The sequence below is a fragment of the Microcaecilia unicolor genome, chromosome 4 (genome assembly GCF_901765095.1).
Source record: "Microcaecilia unicolor chromosome 4, aMicUni1.1, whole genome shotgun sequence".
Taxonomy (NCBI): domain Eukaryota; kingdom Metazoa; phylum Chordata; class Amphibia; order Gymnophiona; family Siphonopidae; genus Microcaecilia; species Microcaecilia unicolor.
Window position 1 is genome coordinate 267,326,393 of NC_044034.1, and position 27,611 is coordinate 267,354,003.

Sequence of the window (27,611 nt, forward strand, 5' to 3'; positions counted from 1 at the left end):
GTATTGGATTGTGCTGCCAACTGTTTCAGACCTGGTATCACCAACTACTGTCTATGAGCATTACAGGTTTGTTTATATCCCTTCTGAATCACATCCTTAGGATAACTTCATTCCAAAAACTTATACTGCATTTGTTTGCATATTGTATAGTTAGTTATACACTTATCGGTAAATAAATTGCACAAACGCAAAAATTGACCCACCGGTATACTATCTCTCAACTTCTTAGGATGATAGCTATGATAATGTAGGATGGTATTTTGATTAGCTGGTTTACAATAGACATAAGTACATAAGTACATAAGTAGTGCCATACTGGGAAAGACCAAAGGTCCATCTAGCCCAGCATCCTGTCACCGACAGTGGCCAATCCAGGTCAAGGGCACCTGGCACGCTCCCCAAACGTAAAAACATTCCAGACAAGTTATACCTAAAAATGCGGAATTTTTCCAAGTCCATTTAATAGCGGTCTATGGACTTGTCCTTTAGGAATCTATCTAACCCCTTTTTAAACTCCGTCAAGCTAACCGCCCGTACCACGTTCTCCGGCAACGAATTCCAGAGTCTAATTACACGTTGGGTGAAGAAAAATTTTCTCCGATTCGTTTTAAATTTACCACACTGTAGCTTCAACTCATGCCCTCTAGTCCTAGTATTTTTGGATAGCGTGAACAGTCGCTTCACATCCACCCGATCCATTCCACTCATTATTTTATACACTTCTATCATATCTCCCCTCAGCCGTCTCTTCTCCAAGCTGAAAAGCCCTAGCCTTCTCAGCCTCTCTTCATAGGAAAGTCGTCCCATCCCCACTATCATTTTCGTCGCCCTTCGCTGTACCTTTTCCAATTCTACTATATCTTTTTTGAGATACGGAGACCAGTACTGAACACAATACTCCAGGTGCGGTCGCACCATGGAGCGATACAACGGCATTATAACATCCGCACACCTGGACTCCATACCCTTCCTAATAACACCCAACATTCTATTCGCTTTCCTAGCCGCAGCAGCACACTGAGCAGAAGGTTTCAGCGTATCATCGACGACGACACCCAGATCCCTTTCTTGATCCGTAACTCCTAACGCGGAACCTTGCAAGACGTAGCTATAATTCGGGTTCCTCTTACCCACATGCATCACTTTGCACTTGTCAACATTGAACTTCATCTGCCACTTGCACGCCCATTCTCCCAGTCTCGCAAGGTCCTCCTGTAATCGTTCACATTCCTCCTGCGACTTGACGACCCTGAATAATTTTGTGTCATCGGCGAATTTAATTACCTCACTAGTTATTCCCATCTCTAGGTCATTTATAATACATTAAAAAGCAACGGACCCAGCACAGACCCCTGCGGGACCCCACTAACTACCCTCCTCCACTGAGAATACTGGCCACGCAATCCTACTCTCTGCTTCCTATCTTTCAACCAGTTCTTAATCCATAATAATACCCTACCTCCGATTCCATGACTCAGCAATTTCTTCAGGAGTCTTTCGTGCGGCACTTTGTCAAACGCCTTCTGAAAATCCAGATATACAATATCAACCGGCTCCCCATTGTCCACATGTTTGCTTACCCCCTCAAAAAAATGCATTAGATTGGTGAGGCAAGACTTCCCTTCACTAAATCCGTGCTGACTTTGTCTCATCAGTCCATGTTTTTGTATATGCTCTGCAATTTTATTCTTAATAATAGCCTCCACCATCTTGCCCGGCACCGACGTCAGACTCACCGGTCTATAATTTCCCGGATCTCCTCTGGAACCCTTCTTAAAAATCGGAGTAACATTGGCTACCCTCCAGTCTTCCGGTACTACACTCGATTTTAGGGACAGATTGCATATTTCTAACAGTAGCTCCGCAAGTTCATTTTTTAGTTCTATTAATACTCTGGGATGAATACCATCAGGTCCCGGTGATTTACTACTCTTCAGCTTGCTGAACTGACCCATTACATCCTCCAAGGTTACAGAGAATTTGTTTAGTTTCTCCGACTCCCCCGCTTCAAATATTCTTTCCGGCACCGGTGTCCCCCCCAAATCCTCCTCGGTGAAGACCGAAGCAAAGAATTCATTTAATTTCTCCGCTACGGCTTTGTCCTCCTTGATCGCCCCTTTAACACCATTTTCGTCCAGCGGCCCAACCGACTCTTTGGCCGGTTTCCTGCTTTTAATGTATCTAAAAAAATTTTACTATGTATTTTTGCTTCCAACGCTAATTTCTTCTTAAAGTCCTTTTTTGCCCTCCTTATCTCCGCTTTGCATTTGGCTTGGCATTCCTTATGATCTATCCTGTTACTTTCAGTTGGTTCTCTTCTCCACTTTCTGAAGGATTGTTTTTTGGCTCTAATGATTTCCTTTATCTTACTGTTTAGCCACGCCGGCTGACGTTTAGTCTTTTTTCCCTTTTTTCTAATACGTGGAATATATTTGTCCTGAACCTCCAGGATGGTGTTTTTAAACAGCATCCACGCCTGATGCAAGTTTTTTACTCTGCGAGCTGCTCCTTTCAGTCTTTTTTTTACCATTTTTCTCATTTTGTCGTAATCACCTTTTCTATAGTTAAACGCTAGCGTACTTGATTTCCTAGTTTCACTTCCTTCAATGCCAATATCAAAACCAATCATATTATGATCACTGTTATCAAGCGGCCCTCGTATCGTTACCCCCTGCACTAGATCATGAGCACCACTAAGGACTAAGTCTAGTATTTTTCCTTCTCTTGTCGGCTCCTGAACTAGCTGTTCCATGAAGCTGTCCTTGATTTCATCAAGAAATCTTATGTCCCTTGCGTGTACAGATGTTACATTAACCCAGTCTATATGCGGGTAATTGAAATCCCCCATTATTATTGTGTTGCCCAGTTTGTTTGCGTCCCTGATTTCCTTTAACATTTCCGCATCCGTCTGTTCGTCCTGGCCAGGCGGACGGTAGTACACTCCTATCACTATCCTTTTCCCCTTTGCACATGGAATTTCAATCCACAGTGATTCCAAGGAGTGTTTTGTTTCCTGCAGAATTTTCAATCTATTTGATTCAAGGCTCTCGTTAATATACAATGCTACCCCTCCACCAATCCGATTCACCCTATCACTACGATATAATTTGTACCCCGGTATGACAGTGTCCCACTGGTTATCCTCCTTCCACCAGGTCTCAGAGATGCCTATTATATCTAATTTTTCATTTAGTGCAATATATTCCAACTCCCCCATCTTATTTCTTAGGCTCCTGGCATTCGCATATAGACATTTCAAACTATGTTTGTTGTTCCTAAGTACATCATGCTTAGTACTTGACAGTATTAATTGGCAATCTTTTGTCTGATTTTTATTGTTATTTAAAGATACCCGATCTACTACAATCTCTTTTGCAACCTCACTATCAGGATACTCTATCTTCCCTGTTATGGTGATATCTTTGAAAGATACCTTATCCCGAACCATGCTCTTTTGAGCGACTGTCGGCCTTCCCCCCATTTCTAGTTTAAAAGCTGCTCTATCTCCTTCTTAAACGCCGATGCCAGCAGCCTGGTCCCACTCTGGTTAAGATGGAGCCCATCCTTTCGGAATAGGCTCCCCCTTCCCCAGAATGTTGCCCAGTTCCTAACAAATCTAAAGCCCTTCTCCCTGCACCATCGTCTCATCCACGCATTGAGACTCTGGAGCTCTGCCTGTCTCTTGGGCCCTGCGCGTGGCACAGGTAGCATTTCAGAAAATGCTACCCTGGAGGATCTGGATTTCAGCTTTCTACCTAAGAGCCTAAATTTTGCTTCCAGAACCTCTCTCCCACATTTTCCTATGTCATTAGTACCCACATGTACCAAGACAGCCGTCTCCTCCCCAGCACTATCTAAAATCCTATCTAGGTGACGCGTGAGGTCCGCCACCTTCGCACCAGGCAGGCAAGTCACCAGGCGATCCTCACGTCCACCAGCCACCCAGCTATCTATATGCCTAATGATCGAATCACCCAGTACAACAGCTGTCCTAACCTTTCCCTCCCGGGCAACATTTGGAGATATATCCTCGGTGCGAAAGGATAATACATCCCCTGGTGGGCAGGTCCTGGCTAAAGGAGTACTTCCTACTTCACCAGGGTGATGCTCTCCTTCTAGGAGACCTCCCTCCTCCAAGGTAGCACAGGGGCTACCTGACTGGAGGTGGGACTTCTCTACAACATCCCTGTAGGTCTCCTCTATGTACCTCAGATGTTGTGAACCAGACAGCTTCCATTTGTATATGAATATCTAAAAAAATCAACTTGTTTATAATCCACATAGGAACAAAGGTAACATTAGAATCAAGTGTTAATATACTTCAAAAACTGGGATTTAAAAAGGATCATCTACAAACCGTCTCCATGCTATAATTTGCTCCCTAAACACAGATACTTTTCTTCTAATTTGGCCATGTATAAACAAACGATGGTTGGGTAGGTCCCAAGGCCACTCCCTTAATTTGAAGATAAAATTGCTGATAAAAAACAACATATTTATTTTGAACCACCATATCTGCTAGTTTCTTAAGGAAACCCCTGTGTTTATCAGCAATAGACAATTGCAATAAATAGTGATCTACTAGATGCAAGGCTGCATCTTGTAGGATTTTAGTATATGAATGAATTGACATCTAATGTTACCAAAATAACTGGCAAAATGTGGTCAAATCTAGTTGTTCTAAATATTGTAAAATGTGGAAGGAATCTCACATATTGGGACAAGACAATGGTTCTAGTAGTGACAGTCTCCTCAAGACGATAGGTCTTCCCTGGAGGATTCATTAAGGACTAAAGAATAAAGTAAATAGGGACAAAAGGATTCCATCTATATAAATATTTAAATTCCTTAGACATGATTATTCCACAGTCTTTAGCATCACACACAACAGCACACACTTTTGATATAAACCTGTAGGATCTACATATAACAAACTATAAAAATTCTTATCAACTTCCCCTCCTTTGTCCACTCTCACCCAAAGCTTGATCCCTTTGTAACTCCAAAACAGCGTCCCTCTGATTTTTAGGCAAATTAAATAATAGAAAGTGGATATTTCTCTCGGAGATCTCCACTTCCCTTAAAACTAGTTGTTCAAACGTATCAAGTACCGGGTCCATCAGTCCCAGTGCAACCCATTTTGATGGTTGTCTATAGACATCAGTAAAATACCTCTGAGAGCAATCCACTTCATTATGTTATCCTATAATCAAAATACAACTGTAAACATAATTTTCCAAAAATTTTTGCAAACATACTTTAGTCAAATATCATATGACTTAGCTGGAACAAACGACAAACCCAATTGCAATACAGAGGGAGAAAACCATATACTGAATAAGGTATGTGACATCACAGTAAACATATGGACAATTTATTTTCTAAGACCCAGTAGTTCTCTCATTTTCCTGGGTCTTCCAGCTCATTTGGAGCAAGGATAAGAACTAATACAATTTATTTATTTGGACTTAGGTCATACCCTTTCAATAGTAGCTCAAGGTGAGTTATATTCAAGTACACTAGGAATTTTCCTGTCCCCAGAAAAAATAGAGGGTTAAGTGATTTGACTAAAAGCACAAGCAGCAGTTGTGAGATTGGAACCTGGCTTTGCTGGTTGTAAGCCCGGTGCTCTAATCACTAGGCTACTGCACCACTGGGTTTTTTTTCTCCCATTTTTGTATCCCCCTCCTATACACACATATGAAAACATGGCCATCATGTCAACAATACCAGGTTAGAGGTTACGTGACCTGTCTTCCTTCATCCTGAAGAATTTTAGGGAACAAATAGAATCAGAGAAAGAAATAAAACACCTGCAATACTATAGTAAAAGGTAAAAAAGTGTTTAATCAATGCTCTACAACTAAAGAAAGAATACCTCAGAAGAATTGTTTTCATAACTTCATACCCTGGCAGCCATGAGCCTCTGATCAGTTGGCCCGGTACCAGTTACGTACTGGCTGCAGCTCTCTCTCTCTCTTCTGAGCAAATATAGCATTGCCTTTGCAGCATCACAAGCATGGCTAACCCAAGAACCAGAAGTGCAGGCCTAGGTTCCAAACCAGGAACTGTCCACATGGAAATGCACTGTACTTACCATCTGAGCCACTGGACCAGTGTCCTTTTTTCTGCTGGTATTCAGGTTCTTAGGTTTATTGGCTTCTCAGTTTCATGAGTACATACAAATGACATATATCCGTATCTATTGACAGACCACTTTCCAGCCATGGCTATATCTTTAATTAAATTTCATATTATTATGTGGTACTTACTCTTAATTTTCGGCTTTGTTTTCTAACCAGCTTGCCATGCTGAATGACATGGACAGGATATTGGTTCATTGCATTGTCTGCTTTATGTCGAAGCCAGTCTTCATAACCCTAGAAAAGAGAGAAATTAAATAAAATAAAGACATGCAGGCAGCATTCTAATTTTAAGTAGAATATTATTTTCAATTTTTTAGCCTAATATATTTAAACAAAAATAAGTGTGTCTCCCTGCCATCACATAAGCTTATTATCTATTTCCTGAAGAAGTGAGATTTTCTTAAATAAACTAATTAATGTAGCTATCAAAGAAGATCCATGGCTGAATTATTCCTTTTGATTAGTTTTGCACAATGCTTACAAACCAAGTAAATATAATGCAAGGTTTAACAATTAGAAGGAAGACTAGTCTAGTGGTTAGAGGAAAAGGGAATTATTTACAAACAGTGTTTGTGTGTGTAAATCTCTGTTCTGTGTTGTATGCGTGCTGGAAATGCGTTGTGTTTGTGAAGAAAACTGGTTGGGGAGGGGACAACGACCTGTTGCTGCAGGGAAGAAAACTGCACTGTGTGAATCAAAGAATCATTAACCCTAGAAGCACATGTATTTAATTAAACCAGAGCTCAGGTGCTATCACAGTCCCAAAGACATTCGAAGGCCAAACCTGCTGCTGCGGAGACACAGACTGTACTGGTATTTTACCTGCTTCAAACTTGAGAAAAGGTGGAACTGGCATTAAATAGGTAATAGGAATGTCTTTTAATAATACTTTGCTTATTTAACTAAGGCAGTTTATAGTATAGTTTAGAATTTAGTCACAATTTAGAATAGTTAGAGCATAGCAGTTACTGAATTCACTGTTTAGATTTGATTCCAAACTCACCCCAGGCTTAATCTCTGTTTTACAGACTTTTAAGCAAGGAGTATAGAAGGTTTAATTTGGGTCCCTTCATCATATAGTAATTACCTCTTAGACATAGGTCATACAGGAAAGCCTAAAATAGCATAACATAACTTAAGGGGCTTATTTTAGTTTACATTCCTTTACTCTTAGTAACCTCAATTAGCAGGCCCTCTCTTCCTGCACACAGTAGCCAGTATCCTTCCTTCCACCCTCAACCCCCATGCATGCACAAAATGGCACCTTTTCCTCCTCTGTGCTCCCCCCCCCCCAGTATGGCATCTTTCCCACCTCTGTGACCCCCCCCCCCCCCCCCCCCCCCCCCGGGTGGCATTTTCCCCCTCTCACTTTCTCTCCCATTCTGGGTCCTCACTCTCTCTTTCTTCCCCTACTTCTCGAACAGTCCTGCATCTGGCCCTCTCCATCTCTCCCCCCCCCCCCCCCCGCTCTTTTCCACTCCCTTCCATACCTTTTTTAGTGACTCAGCAGCAGCGTCAGGGCCTTCCCTCTGTGAATACCACCTACACGAAAACTCAAAATTGAAACAAAGTAGGCGAGACTCGCAGAGGGAAGGCCCCCAAAGCTGTCAGTCTGTCATAATCGCTGCCACTGCCGAGTCACTAAAAAAAAAGTATGGAGGGCTGCGGGGAAGGGGGGAGAGACAGGGAGAGGGCCAGATGCAGGATTCGCCGGAGAGCAGGAGAAAGACAGACAGCCAGGCCTAAATTTACCAATGAGTTCTGTGGCTGAGCCCCCTTTATGCAGGGGCCTGGGGCAGCTGCACCTTTTACCCATTGGTAAAAGCAGCCCTGCAAACACTAAATAATAAGTATAGTTTTCAAACTTTTTTATTGATTTATAAAATACGTACTACAGCAGAAACACATTACCAGTATACTGTCAAGGTAGAGCAATGTGAATCATATCTGTAACCCTGGTCTCACCATACATTTTCGGGCACCAGCTAGCTCTTTGGTGCCAGTTTTTATGGGGGCCAGGCTTGATCCCGGTAGGCTGTAGGGTTTAAGCCTCACTCTTATTATTTTCCTTTACCAGTCTGGGAGTAAAATAACTTCACTCACACTCCAAAGAAATTTTCCACTCCAGGTTTATATCAAACCGCAATAATTTTACTGGAACGCTGCAACAGGGAGATATTAAAACTTCATACTTTTCTTTTAACAAAACAGTTCACTTTGTTAAAAGAGGTTTTGATGCCAGTCCAAGACTTTTGGTGGAAAGTTCCAACTATAGAATTAATAGTCTCTTAATAATTCCTGGGGTATTTACATAGTAAAACTTCCAACCAGTCTTCCAATACCCATCCTTTCTGGCAGAACAATCCAAGGCTGTGCTTCCTGCTCTTTCTGCAGCAAGCTGTCCCACTGGGCTTTTACCCAGCTGCTGGACTCTCTCAGGGGCAAATGATAAGAAGCAAATGGGGGTGCTAGATGCTATTAGCGCCATACTAGCATGCTAAACAGGGCATTTACTATTCCTCCCCAGTGTTCAGCGGGCAGCATGCCAAACACTGACGCTGCTCCTGTGGCAAACCCAACACCAGCTCGGAGCTGCCGTTAGGGTTTGCAGAGCACTGGAGAGGAATGGGGAGCCCTGTTCAGCATGCATTTGCATGCTTACAGTCACCCCCCTCCACACACAAGGGGCTGGAGGTCCGGTGACCTGCAGCCCCCCTGACCCCCTCCAGACAAGTTTTGCTGGTGGCCAAGTGGCCTTCTCCCTCCCCCGTCCCCCCCCCCCAACACAGGCGCACAAAGGGCCTGAAGGTCTGGTGGACCTCTAGCCCCCCCCCCCCAAACCCCACTAAAGAACTCCCTGTGGGCAACCCTACTCCACCTCCCACCCTCCCTGGTGGTTTAGCACCCCCCTGAACCTTGCAATGACAGAGAAGGGAGTAGCACTCCTTCCAGTGCCATCTCCAAAATGGTGGGGGCCATGCCCAGTGCATCCAACTGCCAACTCCACCCCAACTATGACACCCATTGTCACTTATGCTAATCCCCCCTTTGGGCTGGGCTCTTCACTCTCCCACTCATGCTGCTCTCCCTCCCCCCTCTGGAGAGTTCTACACCAGTCTAGTAATCCCCTGAGGAAATATCTAAACTCAATTTACCAGGAGATTACAAATCTCACATCAGTTAATGCAGAATAAAGAACAGTATCCAGAGAATATCCAGAGGATTCCACAAACCAGGGGGATCCAGCAAAGGTGGAAGATACAGAGAATATGGAAGTTCTGTATAACAAGTCAATATTTTTAAACAGGCTGCTCTGAAGGCACTGGTTGTCGTGCACTGTAAGTAATTATTCTATTACAGTGGTTTTCAAAGTGTTGTGAGCACTCTGGATATGTGTCATGGGTCCGGCACTCAAACCACTGCAATTTTGTTTTTCAATGTTGCACTGCAGTTTCTCCCTCCTCTTCCCTCCTACCAGGAGTCCAGAAGCTTCCCCTCATCCTCCCTCAGCCAGCCAGCCAGACCCCTCCTCCCTGGGCTGTGAAACCTCACCAACAGGGGCAGGGGTAGCAATAACAGGTTGCCTGTGCTGACCTAGAGTCTTTCCTCCACTACTGTCCTGCCCTTCTGATGTGACTTCCTATTTATTTGCGGGTGAGACAGTAGTGGAGGAAAAGCTCTGGGTCAGTTCAGGCAGCCCGTTATCACTGCCACTACCCATGAATACCTCAGGTCTGGACAACCCTGCGGGGGGGGGGGGGGGAGGTCTGTGGAGATGCCAGAGCATGGGGCAGCTAGGGAGACAGGAAGATATCAGACCATAGGGAGGGGCAGAGGGTGAGTAAGAGAGAGATGCTGGACTGTGTGGGACTGCATTTAGCAGGGTTTCACTTTCCACTCATGGTCTGGCATCTCTCCTTTCCTCAGTGAATCCAATGTATCTCCCCTTCTCCTCTCCCAGAAGTGGTTTCTCTTCCCTCATTCTGTTCCCTACCCCATGTGAATCCAGCATCTCTTGAGCTCCTCCCCCAGCTCAGATCCAGCATCTCTCCCACCCAGTGATATTAGATTGTAAGCTCTTTGAGCAGGGACTGTCTTTCTTCTATGTTTGTGCAGCGCTGCGTATGCTTTGTAGCGCTATAGAAATGCTAAATAGTAGTAGTAGTAGTAGTAGTCCAGTATCTCCTGAGTGCCTCCCCGCTGACAGATCCAGCATTTCTCCCTCTTCTCTCTCTCCCCCTCCCCAGATGAGTTCAGTGGCTTTCCCACTGCCTCTCCCTCCCTCCCCAGGTCCAGCATCTCTTCCGCTGCTTCTCTCCCCCTCCCTAGGGTCCTAAAATGTGCCTTTGCTGACAATTTGCAGGCTCAGTGATTCAGGTAAGCAGCTTCAGCCCACATCCAGGGCCTTCCTTTGGCCACATCCCACCTGTCTGGCAATGGGAATTTGCATCACAGACAGGATGCGGCCAAGGAAAGGCCCCAGGGTAGGGCAGGAGCCACTCATCTAAATTCAGGCAGCTGTTGATCACTAGTCAAGGCACATTTCAGGACCTGGGGGTGCATGAGGACAGGTAGAGACACTGGATGGATATGAGGGAGGGAGAAAGAGGCAGCAGAAGAGATGCTGAACCAGGGGGAGGAGAGAAAAAGGGAGAGATGCCAGCACTTTGGGGCCACAGCAGTAAGGACAAAAAAAAAAAAGGGACTTTTCTGCCGCCGGTCTTGAGGGTGAGCCAGCAGCCTTGATACAAATTGATACAAAATTTTGTACACACTCTCCTGAAGAGTACTTGCAACTGAAACCTCGAGCAAGTACTTAAAACATTTATCCCATTGGCAGAGTTCATATTTGACTCTCAAATCTTGTGCCCATTTAGCCACATAGTGTTGTATGGGGAAATCATAAAATAACAATGCGTTATATAACCGGAAAATACATTTCAAGTCCACTCACTCCCTGCATCACCCTTTCCAAGCTGGAGTTCATCCCGGCCTCTGTGATGAATATAGTCCCTAATTTGTCTGTACTATAAAAAGTGTGATTTTTTTAGGGGGGGGGGGGGGGAGCCCATATTCTTCTTGAAGATCTGAAAAAGGTAGAAATTCCCCTTCTTCCCAAAAGTGATCCAAATACTGAAGCCCATGTTGTTCCCGATAATATATTCTATTTGAGCCCCCTGAGCGAAACCCTGGTGTAAACTGAACTGCCATACGTAAAAAGTACAATCTCCCCCCCCCCCCCCCCCCAAAAAAAAAAAAATTCACCTGTATGGCACCCCAAATTTGCAGAGGGTTTTTGAAAATTGTTGGAGCTCGCATGATCACTTTCTGTAGTGCTCATTTAGAGAGCCATACTACAGCCCAAAAGGGAATCGGCAATAAATAACCCTGTTCTAAGGCTACCCATGATTTCAGAGTCAGCCAACCAGTCAGCCATTTAAAGTATGAAGACTGGCAGCTTGGTAATATAAATTAAAAACACAAAACTCCCCCCCCCCCCCCCCCCCCCCCCCCCACCTCAACCTAGTTTGATAGAGCATAGCACGTTCTACCTGCAGAGGTGTTCAACTGGATCTTTTACTTCTGTTTGACCATTATTCTTTGTTAGCACCAAAGAGGAATGAAAAGTTTCTTACGTAGATCCGTTTTAATGGCAACAACAACAACAAAATCTATACTGGTTTGTTGGCTTTTGCCTCAGGTACCTTCACTGCAGAACTGGTGCTCTCATATGATTGCTCTTTTAAAGATGGAATGTCTTGCAGTACAAGATCTCTCATCTCAGCAAAGGAGTTATGTTTCTACAAGTCTGGAGCAAAGTTTGGAATACACTCTCTCCCAAGGCTTGCAGCAACTTTTGAACATTTAATTACGTGTGTCTCAGCTTCTTATTTGGATAGAGGGGGAGGGTGGATAAGGGTAAGGGCATGGTAGGGAGAAGGGGGGAGGGGTGTTAAAAGAAGAAATGACACACGAGTATATTTTTTTTGGTCTTTATTGTTAATAAAAATGATTTACACAGTCTCACTTGTTTAGTCTCACCTTTGGGTAAGCCTCAGACTTACAACAGTTCTGCGGAACACTTTTAATATTTATTATTAATTCCTCTTTGGAGATATATATTATGGGTTACACTGTGCTACGTGCACTACTAGAGGCACTAGATGTATTTATATCATTTTAATATATTATGAGGCTAAATATTTTACATGAATTTTTTTTCATTATCTGTGTGGTGGTTAGGTGCACCGGACTATTTTACCATTGTTTTATATGCATTGGCTACAGCTTGTGGGTTAGGCAATTAATTGTTTATAAGTCAGACTTTCTTCTACTGCTGAATGCTGCCACAGTTAATAAATGGGTACTCAAAGACAATAAACTAAGCAGAAAGTACTTAGAAGTTAAGAATGACAAGCCAACAGAATAATTTCAATAAAAAACACTCATATACATCAAGTAATCAACAGATGACACTCTAGGCATTTACCTCTACTTCCTGATATTCCTTTCGAGGATAATTAAAAGATAGAGTCTTTTTAGCGGCAGAACTATTGTTCTATAATTCTTTAAAGCCCATCAGAATCCAACTTCCTGCCTTATTAACCTGAAATTTTCCTTCTGCATCTTGTACGTCTAAATCCAACTTTTTTACATGGCTTGAAAAAAAATTCACTGGAAACCACATCCTCAATGAAAATGCAACACCTACAGTGGTGGAAATAAGTATTTGATCCCTTGCTGATTTTGTAAGTTTGCCCACTGACAAAGACATGAGCAGCCCATAATTGAAGGGTAGGTTATTGGTAACAGTGAGAGATAGCACATCACAAATTAAATCCGGAAAATCACATTGTGGAAAGTATATGAATTTATTTGCATTCTGCAGAGGGAAATAAGTATTTAATCCCTCTGGCAAACAAGACCTAATACTTGGTGGCAAAACCCTTGTTGGCAAGCACAGCGGTCAGACGTCTTCTGTAGTTGATGATGAGGTTTGCACACATGTCAGGAGGAATTTTGGTCCACTCCTCTTTGCAGATCATCTCTAAATCATTAAGAGTTCTGGGCTGTCGCTTGGCAACTCGCAGCTTCAGCTCCCTCCATAAGTTTTCAATGGGATTAAGGTCTGGTGACTGGCTAGGCCACTCCATGACCCTAATGTGCTTCTTCCTGAGCCACTCCTTTGTTGCCTTGGCTGTATGTTTTGGGTCATTGTCGTGCTGGAAGACCCAGCCACGACCCATTTTTAAGGCCCTGGCGGAGGGAAGGAGGTTGTCACTCAGAATTGTACGGTACATGGCCCCATCCATTCTCCCATTGATGCGGTGAAGTAGTCCTGTGCCCTTAGCAGAGAAACACCCCCAAAACATAACATTTCCACCTCCATGCTTGACAGTGGGGACGGTGTTCTTTGGGTCATAGGCAGCATTTCTCTTCCTCCAAACACGGCGAGTTGAGTTCATGCCAAAGAGCTCAATTTTTGTCTCATCTGACCACAGCACCTTCTCCCAATCACTCTCGGCATCATCCAGGTGTTCACTGGCAAACTTCAGACGGGCCGTCACATGTGCATTCCGGAGCAGGGGGACCTTGCGGGCACTGCAGGATTGCAATCCGTTATGTCGTAATGTGTTACCAATGGTTTTCGTGGTGACAGTGGTCCCAGCTGCCTTGAGATCATTGACAAGTTCCCCCCTTGTAGTTGTAGGCTGATTTCTAACCTTCCTCATGATCAAGGATACCCCACGAGGTGAGATTTTGCGTGGAGCCCCAGATCTTTGTCGATTGACAGTCATTTTGTACTTCTTCCATTTTCTTACTATGGCACCAACAGTTGTCTCCTTCTTGCCCAGCGTCTTACTGATGGTTTTGTAGCCCATTCCAGCCTTGTGCAGGTGTATGATCTTGTCCCTGACATCCTTAGACAGCTCCTTGCTCTTGGCCATTTTGTAGAGGTTAGAGTCTGACTGATTCACTGAGTCTGTGGACAGGTGTCTTTCATACAGGTGACCATTGCCGACAGCTGTCTGTCATGCAGGTAACGAGTTGATTTGGAGCATCTACCTGGTCTGTAGGGGCCAGATCTCTTACTGGTTGGTGGGGGATCAAATACTTATTTCCCTCTGCAGAATGCAAATAAATTCATATACTTTCCACAATGTGATTTTCCGGATTTAATTTGTGATGTGCTATCTCTCACTGTTACCAATAACCTACCCTTCAATTATGGGCTGCTCATGTCTTTGTCAGTGGGCAAACTTACAAAATCAGCAAGGGATCAAATACTTATTTCCACCACTGTAGGCTCAAAGTCTACATACACAAATGTGTCTAACATACTCAACTAAACAAAACTAAATTTAACTAAACTTTTGTCGCAAAACTTGGACCTTTTTCTGCCATAATAGAACAAAGAAAAAATTGTCCAGGGCTAAACCTTAAGATGGTTTGATCTAGACCCGTTTTAAATCACAATTAAGTCACAAAAAGGTGTCTTAGATGACCAAATGACCACTGGAGGGATTAAGGCATGACCTCCTCATCTCCCAGCCCCCATCCCCAAAAGATGTGAAAGAACCAGTACATACCAGCCTCTAAGACAGCTTCAGATAATACGACCAGTCCTATTAGAGCAACAAGCAGGTCCCTGGAGCAGCCTAATGGTCGGTGTAGTGAACTGTAGAGAAGGTGACCCAGGCCTATATCCCAGTTTAACCGGTACACTTGTGGTGGAAAGTGTGAGCCCTCCAAACCCCACCAAAAACCTACTGTACCCACATACAGGTGACATCTACAGCCATAAGGGAGATGTGTACCTGGGATCTTTTATGTGATGTCCACTGCAGTGCCCCCTAGGCTGCCTCACTGCTCTGCTGGGATATCTGTGTGGTCAATCTACTAAGAATACTACCTTCCCCGTACATCCCACAAACGTCCAAAAACTGGATTTAGACATCATATTAAAAATGCCCCTCCACATCTACCAAGTCAAGGAATAAAAGATAAATCAACTGCAATGACTGCTTGCACATTTCGGTTTCCAGAAAATCTGGGTAACTAAACAGAACAAACTGAAAGATTCCACTATCTACTACATTTTTAAAATAGATTATGGGTGAACTTTTATTTTTAATTTGTTTTACTTCCAATGCTCACCTGTTTGATAGCTGTTACAGTGATGACAAAGAACAGTGGCAGTCCACTTGTCACAGGACTTGTTGGTGTATCAATAATTAACTGCAAAACAGAATTAAGCACTTTGAAAATCATGAAGTCTGTGGATGTAAGAAATCAGTTTCAAAACCAATAGTAGTGTAATTGATGTTCGTTCATTTGGATAGGCAGAATAAAGATCAAAGAAGCTACAGGTGGTACAAGTGTATTAAGCCAGTCATCATGTCCTCTACAGAGCCAAGTTCCTTATACAACCAAATTACAGGCTTACAGTGGTGGTGGTGGTTGTTTTTCAAAGCTGTAAAAAAGTTGTAAACTAAAAGAGAGGGTGATGTGTTTGCAGAGGAGGCAAACAGAAATTTACAGCATATAAGACAACAATGTCTGATAATGGGTGAGGGAACAAATATCCCTATTAAATTCCTTTGTTTTGTTTCAGTGTTTGCTCATTTAAATTTCAAATGCCTTATGTCCCCGGGTTTAGTTAATTCAACTTAGTCTTTCATTTCCCGTTCACAATGAAACAATAAGTTTCAAAGCTTTTAAAAATAATTTATAATTTACAGAAACACCTTACATAAATAAAGAAACAGATTAGAAGCTGATTAGAGAATTTTTAGCAAACTATTAGATGTGGCTATTTCTAAATTATAAGAACTGCCTATTACAAAGATAAGGACCCTGATACATAAAAGCAGATCACCATGTGCATTGCCAGAAAACAGGATTGAAAAAGAGTAAGGGCAAATAACCTTACTGTGAGTAATGTAATTGTCTATTTAGAATACAATATGACAGGAGAACCACAAGATGTATAGGAGTAAGTTGATGTACTGCTTTAAATGTTGCACACAAAAGGTTGAAATGAATCATTTTCTTAATAGGCAGCCAATGAAATACTGACAAAAAATGAGTTACACCATCCCATCTCCCTGCATATGTCAAAATTTCAGCTGCAATATTCTGTATGATTTGCAAGTTCCCAAGCTGCCATTTCTTAAGGTCACAATACAAAGAATTACAACAGTTCAATTCTGAGAGGGTCAAAGTATACGCAACAACCAATCTCAAAACTTGGACAGGTAAATACATAAGTTATCTAAGCAGACAAAAACTATCAAATGCAGGGTGGAATCCTGATCCTAGAAACCTCATTGATGTGAGGTCAAGTCTTGAAAACTGTCTCCTCTCTCCCCTGCTCTTCTTATAGCCATAAAAGCTTTTTCTGATCCTTCCAATAAGGCTCATGTGTAGAATGCCTCCACATTTTTTGACAGGATTATATTAGAGAATGAATGTTGTCTAATATACATGCGTGGGATAAGCACAAAGGAATCCTGTGCAGATGGAATGGATCCTCAGGAGCTTAGTCAAGATCGGGAGGCGGGGCTGGTGATTGGGAGGTGGGGATAGTGCTGGGCAGACTTATACGGTCTGTGCCAGAGCCAGTGGTGGGAAGCGGGACTGGTGGTTGGGAGGCAGGGATAGTGCTGGACAGACTTATACAGTCTGTGCCAGAGCCGGAGGTGGGAGGCGGGACTGGTAGTTGGGAGGCAGGGATAGTGCTGGGCAGACTTACACGGTCATTGCCAGAGCTGGTGGTGGGAGGCAGGGCTGGTGGTTGGGAGGCGGGGATAGTGCTGGGCAGACTTATACGGTCTGTGCCAGAGCCGGTGGTTGGGAGGCGGGGATAGTGCTGGGCAGACTTATATGGACTGTGCCCTGAAGAACACAGGTACAAATCAAAGTAGGGTATACACAAAATTAGCACATATGAGTTATCTTGTTGGGCAGACTGGATGGACCGTGCAGGTTTTTTCCTGCCGTCATCTACTATGTTACTATGTAATATACATGCAATCCATGCTCTCCTATAAATATTAGCCACTGTAAAAGAGAGAAGCCTATGTAGTACTGTTAGCAGTTTCAATCCAGTAAACTTTTCATAAAAACAAATCTAATCTCACTGTACATCCTAAAAAAGGTTCTATTCTCTCTCAGTCAAAAGAAGAGGGAAAATTCACAGCTGCAAGAAATGAGTGATTTTTTTCTGCAAAAGTTACTAGATAATGGCAGAAAACGACCACCTCTCTATTCTGCTTGCCCAAATATTCCTGTCTACCCTGTAAAGATATAACCCAGCTGCCAGTCATGCAGCATGATGGCTTGTAAGATGTCTCTCCATATCTTGGACAGCTTTTGTTGTCTTCCTTATTTGTTGTACTTTCTTAAGCAGAGGAGCTTACCAGTGTTGCCAGGTGGGCGGTTTTACCGCCCAATTGGGCGGTTTTCCGCACCCCGCCGCGGGAAATTTTTTGCCCGCGGCGGGTTGCGGTTTTTTGGGCGGTTTTTTAGGCTTCCGGGCGGCTTTTTGGGCGGCTTTTTGATTTTTTTCGGCCGCGGGGGGCGGGGTTAGTGACGTTTTTGGGCGGGGCTAGTGACGTTTTGGGCGGGGCCGATGACGTGGGAGGCGGGGCCGATGACGGGGAGGCGGGGCTGATGACAGGGAGGCGGGCCCGATGACGTGGGAGGCGGGGCTGATGACGGGGAGGCGGGCCCGATGACGTGGGAGGCGGGGCCGGTGACGGCGGGGGCGGGGCCGGTGACGCGGGGGTGGGGGTGTCAGGGGCGGGGTTTGTGTTTGGGCGGGTTTTGGGCTGGTTTCTGGCCCGGATTGGGCTGGAAAAAAAATTTCTACCTGGCAACCCTGGAGCTTACAAGATGCCTCACTTACTTGACACTTAACATCCCTCCCTTCGCATGTCTAGATTACATAGTTGTGTGGACAAATAGCTATGAATACCCACATGGCCACTGCCCAAGCATCCAGCTTTCTACATTCTCTAAACAGAAAGCTAGAGCCCCATTTTCCTCCAGCAGTTCTAGAGTAAACTTCATAGCAAGAATTCAGTTTAACACATTAAACATACAATGCCTTTCTTTATTTTTGCTTTTATTTTCTTCTACATTCCAATTTTCACTTATTTTGTTCATTACTTTTATTTTCTACATTCTTGTTTTCTCCTCTTCACTCACAACTTTGTCACTGCAGCCTCTCTCATAAAAGGGGTCCCTTCTCTCGCCTACCTGGGACCAGGATATACAAAAGCAGAGTTCAAAGGATCGAGCTGGGCGTAGGCCACAGCAGGGCTAAATCCTGGTAGGCCGAAGAGTACTCTATTTCATTCACACATGACATTTATTTATTATCTCATTTGTACCCCACAGTTTCCCAACAATGTCAGGCTCAATGTGGCTTACAATGCACCACAGAGGCAGGCGCCAATGCAGTAAAATGAAGCTAATACAACAAACCTACATGAGATAATGGGGAAGAATAGGAATGGATGGAAGGAGAAGGGAAGTTAAGAGGGAAGGGGGGTATGTCCAAATGTCTCTAGATCGGTGTGCTTCCAGCAGTGGAGTCGCTGGAGAGTCGGCAGGGTAGGCACTTCTGAATAACATGGTCTTCAGTGATTTCCGGAAAGTTAGATGATCTGTGATGGTTTTGATGGTCCTCAGTAAAGAATTCCAAAACTGAGTGCATATGAAAGAGAAGGAGGTAGCATACGTGGACTTGTACTTAATTCCATTGCAGTTCGGATAGTGGATGGTAAGATATGAACGGGAGAGCCGGAACGTATTCCGAAGCGGTAGGGAGATGAGATCATATAGCCAGGTACTTCTCCATAAAGGATTTGGTGAACTAGAGAGCAGAGTTTAAAGGGTTTAAAGGTGATACGATCTTTGACAGGGAGCCAATGTAGTTTCTTTCGAAGGGGCGTGGCAGACTCAAACAGACTTACCACAAACCAATCTGGCCGCTGTTTTGGGCTGTCTGCAGTTTCTTAAGCAGTTGCTGTTTACATCCACCATACACTCGGTTACAGTAGGTGGCATAGTACGACGGACTGTATGAGGCTGCGGAAGACCTCTCGTGGGAAAAATGGTTTTATTCTCTTTAGTTTCCACAGCGAGAACATCTTTGTGGTGGCATTAACGTGCTGCTCGAGTGAGAGTGAGCGGTTGAGGGTAACTCCTAAAATTTTGAGACTATCTAGTATAGGAAGGCGTAAGGTGAGGTGATTAATGTGGGAGGCCTGTACTTGCTGTGTTGAGAAGATAATAGTAGGCAGTGGGTTTTGTCAGCATTCAGCTTGAGTTTGAAAGAAGATGTCCAAAGGTACATCTTAGTTAAACAGCGGTCCACTTCTCTTGAGATCTTGGACAGGTCATTTTTGAAGGGGATATAGTAATAGTAACGTCATCAGCGTAAATATGCAGGTGAAGTCCTAAGTTACTTAAGGTCTTGGCCAGTGGAATCATCATAATATTGAAAAGAGTAGGCGACAGCGGAGAGCCCTGAGGGACTCCACAAGTAGCTTTCCACGACTTTGATAGATCTGAGTTGGCAATTACTTGGTAAGTTCTGGCAGAGAGAAACCCCTTGATCCAGTTATGAACATGTCCGCAGATTCCCAGGCTGTCAAGAAGGTTCAGCAGTATGGTGTGATCAACCATGTCAAGAGCACTGGACATATCGAACTGTAATAACAGTAGACTTTTGCCGTGAGCTATCTCCTGCTGAAAGCTGTTAAGTAAAGTGATGAGCACTGTTTCGGTGCTGTGATGAGAACGAAACCCAGACTGAGATTTGTGAAAAACGGAAAACTGGTCAAGAAAATCTGTAAGTTGTTTCTTCACCATGCTCTCCATCGGTTTTACAAAAAGAGGTATTGAGGCAATAGGGCGATAATTAGTAAGATCACCACTTTTTTTCTTGGAGTCCTTTGGGATTGGCGTGAGTAATATATTGCCATGTGCTACAGGGAATAGACCACGCTCGAGCATAAAGTTGAGGTAGGTAGTAAGGTCTGCAAGAAAGCATGGACGTGCTGATTTGAGCAGGTAGTTAGGACAAGGGTCTAGCCAACAGTACTTTTTGGAAAATTTGTGAAACCCCTGGGTGACAGCCTCCAAGGTGAGTGGGGCAAAGGTAGACAAGAAACGGTCCGCTGGATGCTCACCGGGGATAGGCATGAGACATTGGAGAAAGGAATCAATGTCAGCATTAGTCTGTGGAATTGTTTTCTGCAAATTAGCAATTTTTTCCTGAAAGTATGTTGCAAGATCGGCAGCAGTCTCCATATTTCAACTTCAACTTGCTTTATTAACAGTAAGAGTTTATAAATTTGTCAACTTGGTCTACACATTTCAAGGCTTTTCAGATGGTCGGCATAATATCAAAAATTCCTAATGATATTGGGGCATTCAAATCACAGTTCAGTTTTATCTCAAATCTCCTCTATTTGCAAACCTGAACAAAATACTTTGTGAAACTGTATGAAGTTTACGGGGACATTACCATCATTTCAACACGATTAACTCCATTCTCTCTCTCCCATCCCGAAACAGGGGTCATTCATATTATCAAGGAAAGTCCTGCCAGAAGTGAGGTGCTCACACTCCCACTTCTCCCACTCAGGGTTGTCTTTTCCCCCAAGCCCTCCTTGTAGTTCTCTAATCAGGAACACTCCGCAGAAATCCACTACTCTCTGGCAAGGGCTTCAATCACCACACACTGCAAACTTCTACCTTGGCTCCCAGGACTTCCCCTTCGGTGCCCAGGGTCTCAGCAGGGCTGAGCTACCAAAGACCAGAATTTTCTCCAGGCAATGCCTTTTATTACTTCTTGCCCTGCCCCCATCATGGGCTGGCCCTTCACAAAACCTCCCATCAGGCTGGCAGTCCCAGCCACTGTTGTCTTAGTGATTTCCCTGAAAATCCTCCCACCTTCTGCCTGCAGCAGAAGCATTTCTCGGGAGGGGGGTGGGGGGCAGGGTCACGTACCCTAATTCCTGTTCTCTCCCTTTTGCATTCAACACCCAATACTTTCTCCTCTTTTCCCTCCCTCCATTCTATCTCCTCCCCAAATGCTCTCCCTCCTTTATCACCTCCCTAAATTAATCTCCAGGCAATCCTCTCCTCTCCCTTCTGCACCCCTCATGTCAATTCTCTGCTCTCCTTCCTTTTTCCATGATCTATCCCTTGGCTAGTAGTAACAGAGCGATGCCACATCTGCACTGTAACATAGTAACATAGTAGATGACGGCAGAAAAAGACCTGCACGGTCCATCTAGTCTGCCCACGATAAACTCATATGTGTATACCTTACCTTGATTTGTACCTGTCTTTTTCAGGGCACAGACCGTATAAGTCTGTCCAGCAGTATTTCCCGCCTCCCAACCACCAGTCCCGCCTCCCATCACCAGCTCCGGCACAGACCCCGTATAAGTCTGCCCTCCCCTATCCTAGCCTCTCAACCACCAACCTGATTTGTTTGTGTGGGACATCAGAGCGCCACATGGCTCAAAGAACCATTCATGCAAGCAATATGATAGAACACATGTGACATGACGTACTGCTACTGCTGATCTCTTGCTGCCATATAACCACATGAGGTGAGGGAAGGCATATGCCCCTAGATTCTATATATGGCACCCAGATTTGCATGTGCAAATTAAGTAATCAGACCTTATCAATAACTGGGTGCTAACAACCAATTATTGAAGTTAATTGGCACTCATTAAAATTTGCATATGCATCTGGCAGCATGCTATTTTACAAGTATTTTATATTTTATAGTAAAAGGGCCACCTAACTCTATTAGGGGCCCTTAAGCCGTGTAAGCGTCTACGTGCGCCCAATGTGCGCCAAAATGGAGATACCGCACGGCTCTTGCAGTAATTTTACGCATTTCCAAAAAACAGTTTTTTATTTCCTGCCGTGCTTATCAGACGCGTGCCAAGTGGCATTTGGCACACGTAGGTCATTAGTGCCTGGTTACCTCACGAGACTTTACTGCTAGGTCAATGGCTGGTGGTAAGGTCTCAGACCCAAAATGGACGCATGGCAATTTTCATTTTGCCGCACGTCCATTTTCGGCAAAAATATTTTTAAAAGAGGCATTTTTTACTTGTGCGCTGAAAAATGGTTCTGCGTGCACCCAAAACACACATCTACATTACCATAGGCCATTTTTCAGCGCGCCGTTGTAAAAGGGCCCCCTTACTGTGCAAGTCAAAATGGGGCATGGTCATAGGTGTGTCAGGGGTGTTCCGAAAAGCTGCAAGCACAGTTACAGAATATGGCCTCAACACGCCATACTTTGGCACCAGCATTTACACCACATTTCAGCAGGCATAAGTCTGGTGCCTAACGTTAGGAGTAGGAATCGGCGCTTGGGGCAAACACCCTTTATAGAATTGTGTTTAGTGCCGAAGACTGACCATCATTTACAGAATTTCCTTTAGCTGCTGCTTGCCAGAAATTCAGCAGAAATTCCTCTGGGGGTGGTGAATGCCACAGAGAGTAAATTTTGTTGCCAGGCTGAACCCTTTAATAGCTCCCCAAAATCAAAGCCAGTGGTTACATCTCCAAATTTCCTGCTCATTCAAAAAAATAGTTAGTTTCATTATTGTTGCTTTATAAAATTCCTGTGTCAACAAAACATTTTGCACATCTCACTATATATGACATTTGACTCTACATGATTAGGAAAGCAAAAAAAAAAAAAATCTACTGCACAGTGACAAATACACAGCTTACATCTTTTGATTTGATTTTGCTGTGCATTTTAAGTGTGTAAAATTACAACACAAAAGTCTAAGACAATTATAGATAAAAATGTGGTTATCCACCACCCCGTCTACTACAGCAAAACAATTAATGTGCCTTCCACCTGCAAATCTCTGCCTTGTGACTGCCTACACACAATACATGGTTCACAATAATCATAGGTGAAGTAACTTTGCCCTGATTTAATATCACTCCGCCTCTACTAATATTAATCATACCGTTTTAAATAATGTCTAAATGTGTTTTCTTTGATTAGAGAACTTAAAATTATGATAATCTCCGGTAATACCATGTTTTCAGAAGTCACTGCTGACTGTAGGACATATTTATTTTCTTATATCCTAGAGCTACTGGGGAGATGTCACCTAATTAAAGCATAAAAGTATGTGCTGGCACCCCTGAAGCCATAAATATTCTATTTCTAGGTGCTCCCTCTACTTTTAAGCTGCTGGTATATGTGCTTACATTTCAATGGCATGCTAAGTCTGGGAACGTTTACAAAAAAAGAAACACATATTTCTTAAAATGTTAACACATTTTTAAATTATAGTGCCATTTGGAGTGATTTTCTATTACATTACACTACAGCACATGATGCCTCTTATGCCATCTTTTATTGTGGTAAGACGTTAAGTAACCATTCCAGGAGAATATTTCAGTCTGCTCAGTGTTCCGCATGTGAAGGATTCCTGGATTGGCTGCAAATAGAGATACTATGAAAGGAGGGGAAGGTCAAGGGCACAGTGGTCATTGTTCAAGGGTGACAGTGGCAGACTAGACTACTGAAACAGGACAGCATCCATGGGCCCACGACAGTAGGGGGCCCACTCTCCCTTAATCTCCATCTAGTTTAACCACTTTTGATAGGTGGTTAGGGGCCCATGATCCCTAGTGCCCGGGGGCCCAGACCACTATCAGTCCATCCCCGGTGACAACTAATGGCGAGATTTAGTGCACATGATTGAAGGGATCCAGAAAGAGCGTTTGTGTATGGTCCCTGTGCAAAGGACCATTACCAGTGGCATACCCAGAAGATAATTTCATGACAAGGCCCTGCGATATTTAACAGGTGGACCAACAGGTGTAATTGGCGAGCACATACATTTCCTCTGCACCTTACCCCCAAGCCCCCATGCTCTCCCCTACCCTCTCAACAAACAGGGAAAAAAAAATTGGCGGGTGGGGATCCACAAGCCCTACCAGCTTAAGACATCCATCACTACTACTACTACTATTTATCATTTCTATAGCGCTACATGGTATACGCAGCACTGTACACTATACACAAAAAGACAGTCCCTGCTCAAAGAGCTTACAATCTAGATAAGACAGGTAAACAGACAGAACGATTAAGGCTAAGGGAATAAATAGGTGAGAATAAAGGACAGGGCAAGTGAGTAGTGGTTAGGAGTCAAAAGCAGTGGTAAAGAGGTGGGCTTTAAGTTTGGACTTGAGAACCCCCAGGCTGTCAGAGCACAGTGGCAATCAGCAGTCATGATCCCAGCCATTAATGCCAGCACCTAGCCCATGCTCAGTTCTCACATATAAAATGAGCATATGAGGCATGATGTAATCGATGGCTAGAATCATGGCTGCCCACTGCCACAGTGTTCATATAGCCTGGGGACTCTGGTGGAGGTGGTCTTCAGCTGGTGGGGCTTGGGGATCCCCAAACCAGCTACACCAATGATGTACACCAACACTGGGTGGGCAACTGCCCATCTTGAATTACAAGTGGCTACACCACTGTCACTGCAATGACCATAGTTGGTACCTTTGGAGAAAAGATGGGCAAGAAATATACAGGAAGAGAAAAACTTACCCTGGTTCCAACTGAGCTAGAAGACTAAGGGGTCCCTGTACTAAGCTGCGTTAAAAAGTGGCTGGCGCTGCTGTCAGAGCGTGGGTTTACCATGCACTGTGGTCACTTTCAGCACAGCAGCAAAATGGCCGCTTTTGCTATATCTCCCATTAATGACCACGCACCGATTTCCCAGTGTATGGCCATTACCACAGGAGTCCTTACCGTCACCTATTTACTTAGCAGTATGGGCTCCCGTGCTACTCCCACAGTAATTGGGCAGCATGTGGTAATGTGCCTGCGCTACCTGATTAGAGCAGGGCACGCCTCCCGTACTGAAAAATAAAAAAAGATTTTAAAGTATGGTATTAGCTCATGCTCAACGGTGCACTACCATGGGCACTCAATGCATCCCACAGTAGCCACACGCTATTTCTATCACGGCTTAGTAAAAGGGCCCCTAAAGGAGGAGTAAACTGCCACATAAAACATTGTTTAAAAGAGAAATGAAACTTACAGTGTTCTCTGCTAGCTTCTCTCCTTTTTCTTATGAAGGGAAAGGAAATCAGCTTAATCATGCTTTAACAGTGCATGAGTAAATACTTATTTAAGGATTACTTACCTGCACAAGAAAAATGATAAGAAAGTAAAAGTTGGCTATTCTTCGAAACTGCTCAAACAAGTTCTTCGGTACAAAGTTCCAAAATGTATACTACAAAAAAACAAAAAACAGACAATTTCTAAGTTCACTGTAAAGAGTTTTCACATGTCCTCTTTCATATTTATTTTATTAAAGTTACTCTATTATTAAAGTACTCTCCTTCTCACCATTTTTAATATACTGAATAACCACTGTTAAATGAACATATATACTGAATAAAGGTATATTAATTTCCAAAATGGTGAAATACTGATGTTCACTTTTCACTGATTGATCAACCACCACCGTAAATCAGACTGTTAATGGAAAGGTTTGGGGAGATCACCTTTTCCCAGAGGGTTGACTGCTTGCATGACATAGTAAAACATGCGGGAAAAGCATGGCTCATGATTTCTTTCCAACTTTTCTATATATGCACATGTATAGAAGAGTCTCTATGTGCACCTTTAACCTGGAGGAGAGAAGGAAGGGCTCTGCTTGAATGGAGTTAGACCCAAGCATTGTTAGCTCAAAAAAAGTAATTAAATGAAACCTAGCATGCAAATATATTAAAACCAAAACCATTAGATGTCACTGTCAATAGTTTTCAAAAATGGATTTTACAATTTAACAGTTGGAAGTACACATAACCATTAAGAAACATATGGTTCAGTTAGTAAATATCAGTTTTTATAACAACAACAACAAAAAATATATATATCTGAATCACTAAGAGGCAATGAATCGAGGATAGATGTCTAGCAGCATGTGCTGGGGAAAACATGTGGGGCATCTTCACGGAATGACATCTATCCATTTCAGGTTTGTCTCACCGGTGTGTATGTTGGCTCTGCGTCTGACTGGGAGAACAAAGATATGAGAAGCAGTCTGAAAGGAACAATTCCCTAATTTTCACTGTATCAAAATTTCTACGCTGCAGAAGTTGAACTGGGATGTTCTTTTGGGAAGATGATTTATCTAAAGCAGAGTCTAATGTGGCCTATTTTTAAGCCTGATGCACCTTTTGCCCCATTCTAAATTTAGTCCCATTAAATTGTCAGAGTAATTTTATTCTCAGACTGACACCCTTAGTCCCATATATCACTGGCTTGGCCAGACCTTCAATTTAATGGGACCTTAAGCCAAAGTGTGTGTGTGTGTGGGGGGGGGGGGGTTGAGGGGGGGAATAGGAGAAGGCAGGACAACCCCCAACTCAGCATTTAAGTACCTGAGTTAACAGGTATCCACAAGCCCCACCAACTGAAGGAGGCCCTCCTCCTCTGGCTGGAAGTCGATGGCACTTTCCATGGGCCATAGCAGTATCAGGTTCCCCACCCCGGCCCCCCACGCATACTCAGTTTTTGTGCATGCACAGGGGAGTGGGGGGCCTAATATAATGGTGACCCATAGAAAGTGCTGCCAACATTGGGAAGTTTCTAGCCACTGCCGGAGGACCTCTTCAGGGATTGGGATTGGGGATCCTCACTAGCCATAGCAACGGTGCAGAAATTTGAAGGGGGAAGGGCCTGCCATATATATCCAATATCTTTTGGGTTGGAAGAAAGAGAAAAGAACATCCAAGTCAGAACCGTCAAAAATGAACAGCCATTTTACAACCTTGACCTTAAGTTCCATCTAGTCTGCCTAGTTTCATTCCTACGGTCCTTTTTAAGCTAGTGTTTTTAGTGTGTGCTAAAAATTAGCATGCACTAGCAGTGTGGAAACCCATAAGAATATTATGGGCATCTACACAGCGCGCGCTAAAAATGCTAACGCGCCTCTAGTGCATTACATAAGTACAAAAATATTGCCACACTGAGACACACCAAAGGTCCATCAAGCCCAGCATCCTGTTTCCAACAGTGGCGAACACAAATACCTGGCAAGATCCAAAAAAGTTCAATACATTTTTTGCTGCTTATCCAAGAAATAGTGGATTTTCCCCAAGTCATTTTAATAATGGTCTATGGACTTTTCCTTTAGGAAGCTGTCCAGACCTTTTTTAAATCCCACTAAGCTAACCACCTTTACCACATTCTCTGGCAACGAATTCCAGAGTTTAATTGCACATTAAGTGAAGAAAAATTTTCTACAATTTTAAAATTTACTACTTTATACCTTCATCGCATGCCCCCTAGTCCTAGTATTTTTGGAAAGCCTAAACAGATGCTTCAAATCCACCCGTTCAACTCCACTCATTATTTTATAG

General features: G+C 43.6%; 1 protein-coding gene across 4 annotated transcripts in view; it reads right to left on the reverse strand.

The window, feature by feature from the left end:
• ATP11A (ATPase phospholipid transporting 11A) overlaps positions 1-27,611 on the reverse strand; it is a 381,664-nt gene that overhangs the window by 178,245 nt on the left and 175,808 nt on the right. For all 4 annotated transcript variants that reach the window (XM_030201529.1, XM_030201532.1, XM_030201531.1 and 1 more), the window contains exons 3-5: positions 25,385-25,474; positions 15,306-15,386; positions 6,273-6,380 (exon numbers count right to left, since the gene is read on the reverse strand). In XM_030201529.1, the coding sequence (XP_030057389.1) occupies positions 6,273-6,380; positions 15,306-15,386; positions 25,385-25,474 (279 nt within the window). The remainder of the gene's footprint in view (positions 1-6,272; positions 6,381-15,305; positions 15,387-25,384; positions 25,475-27,611) is intronic.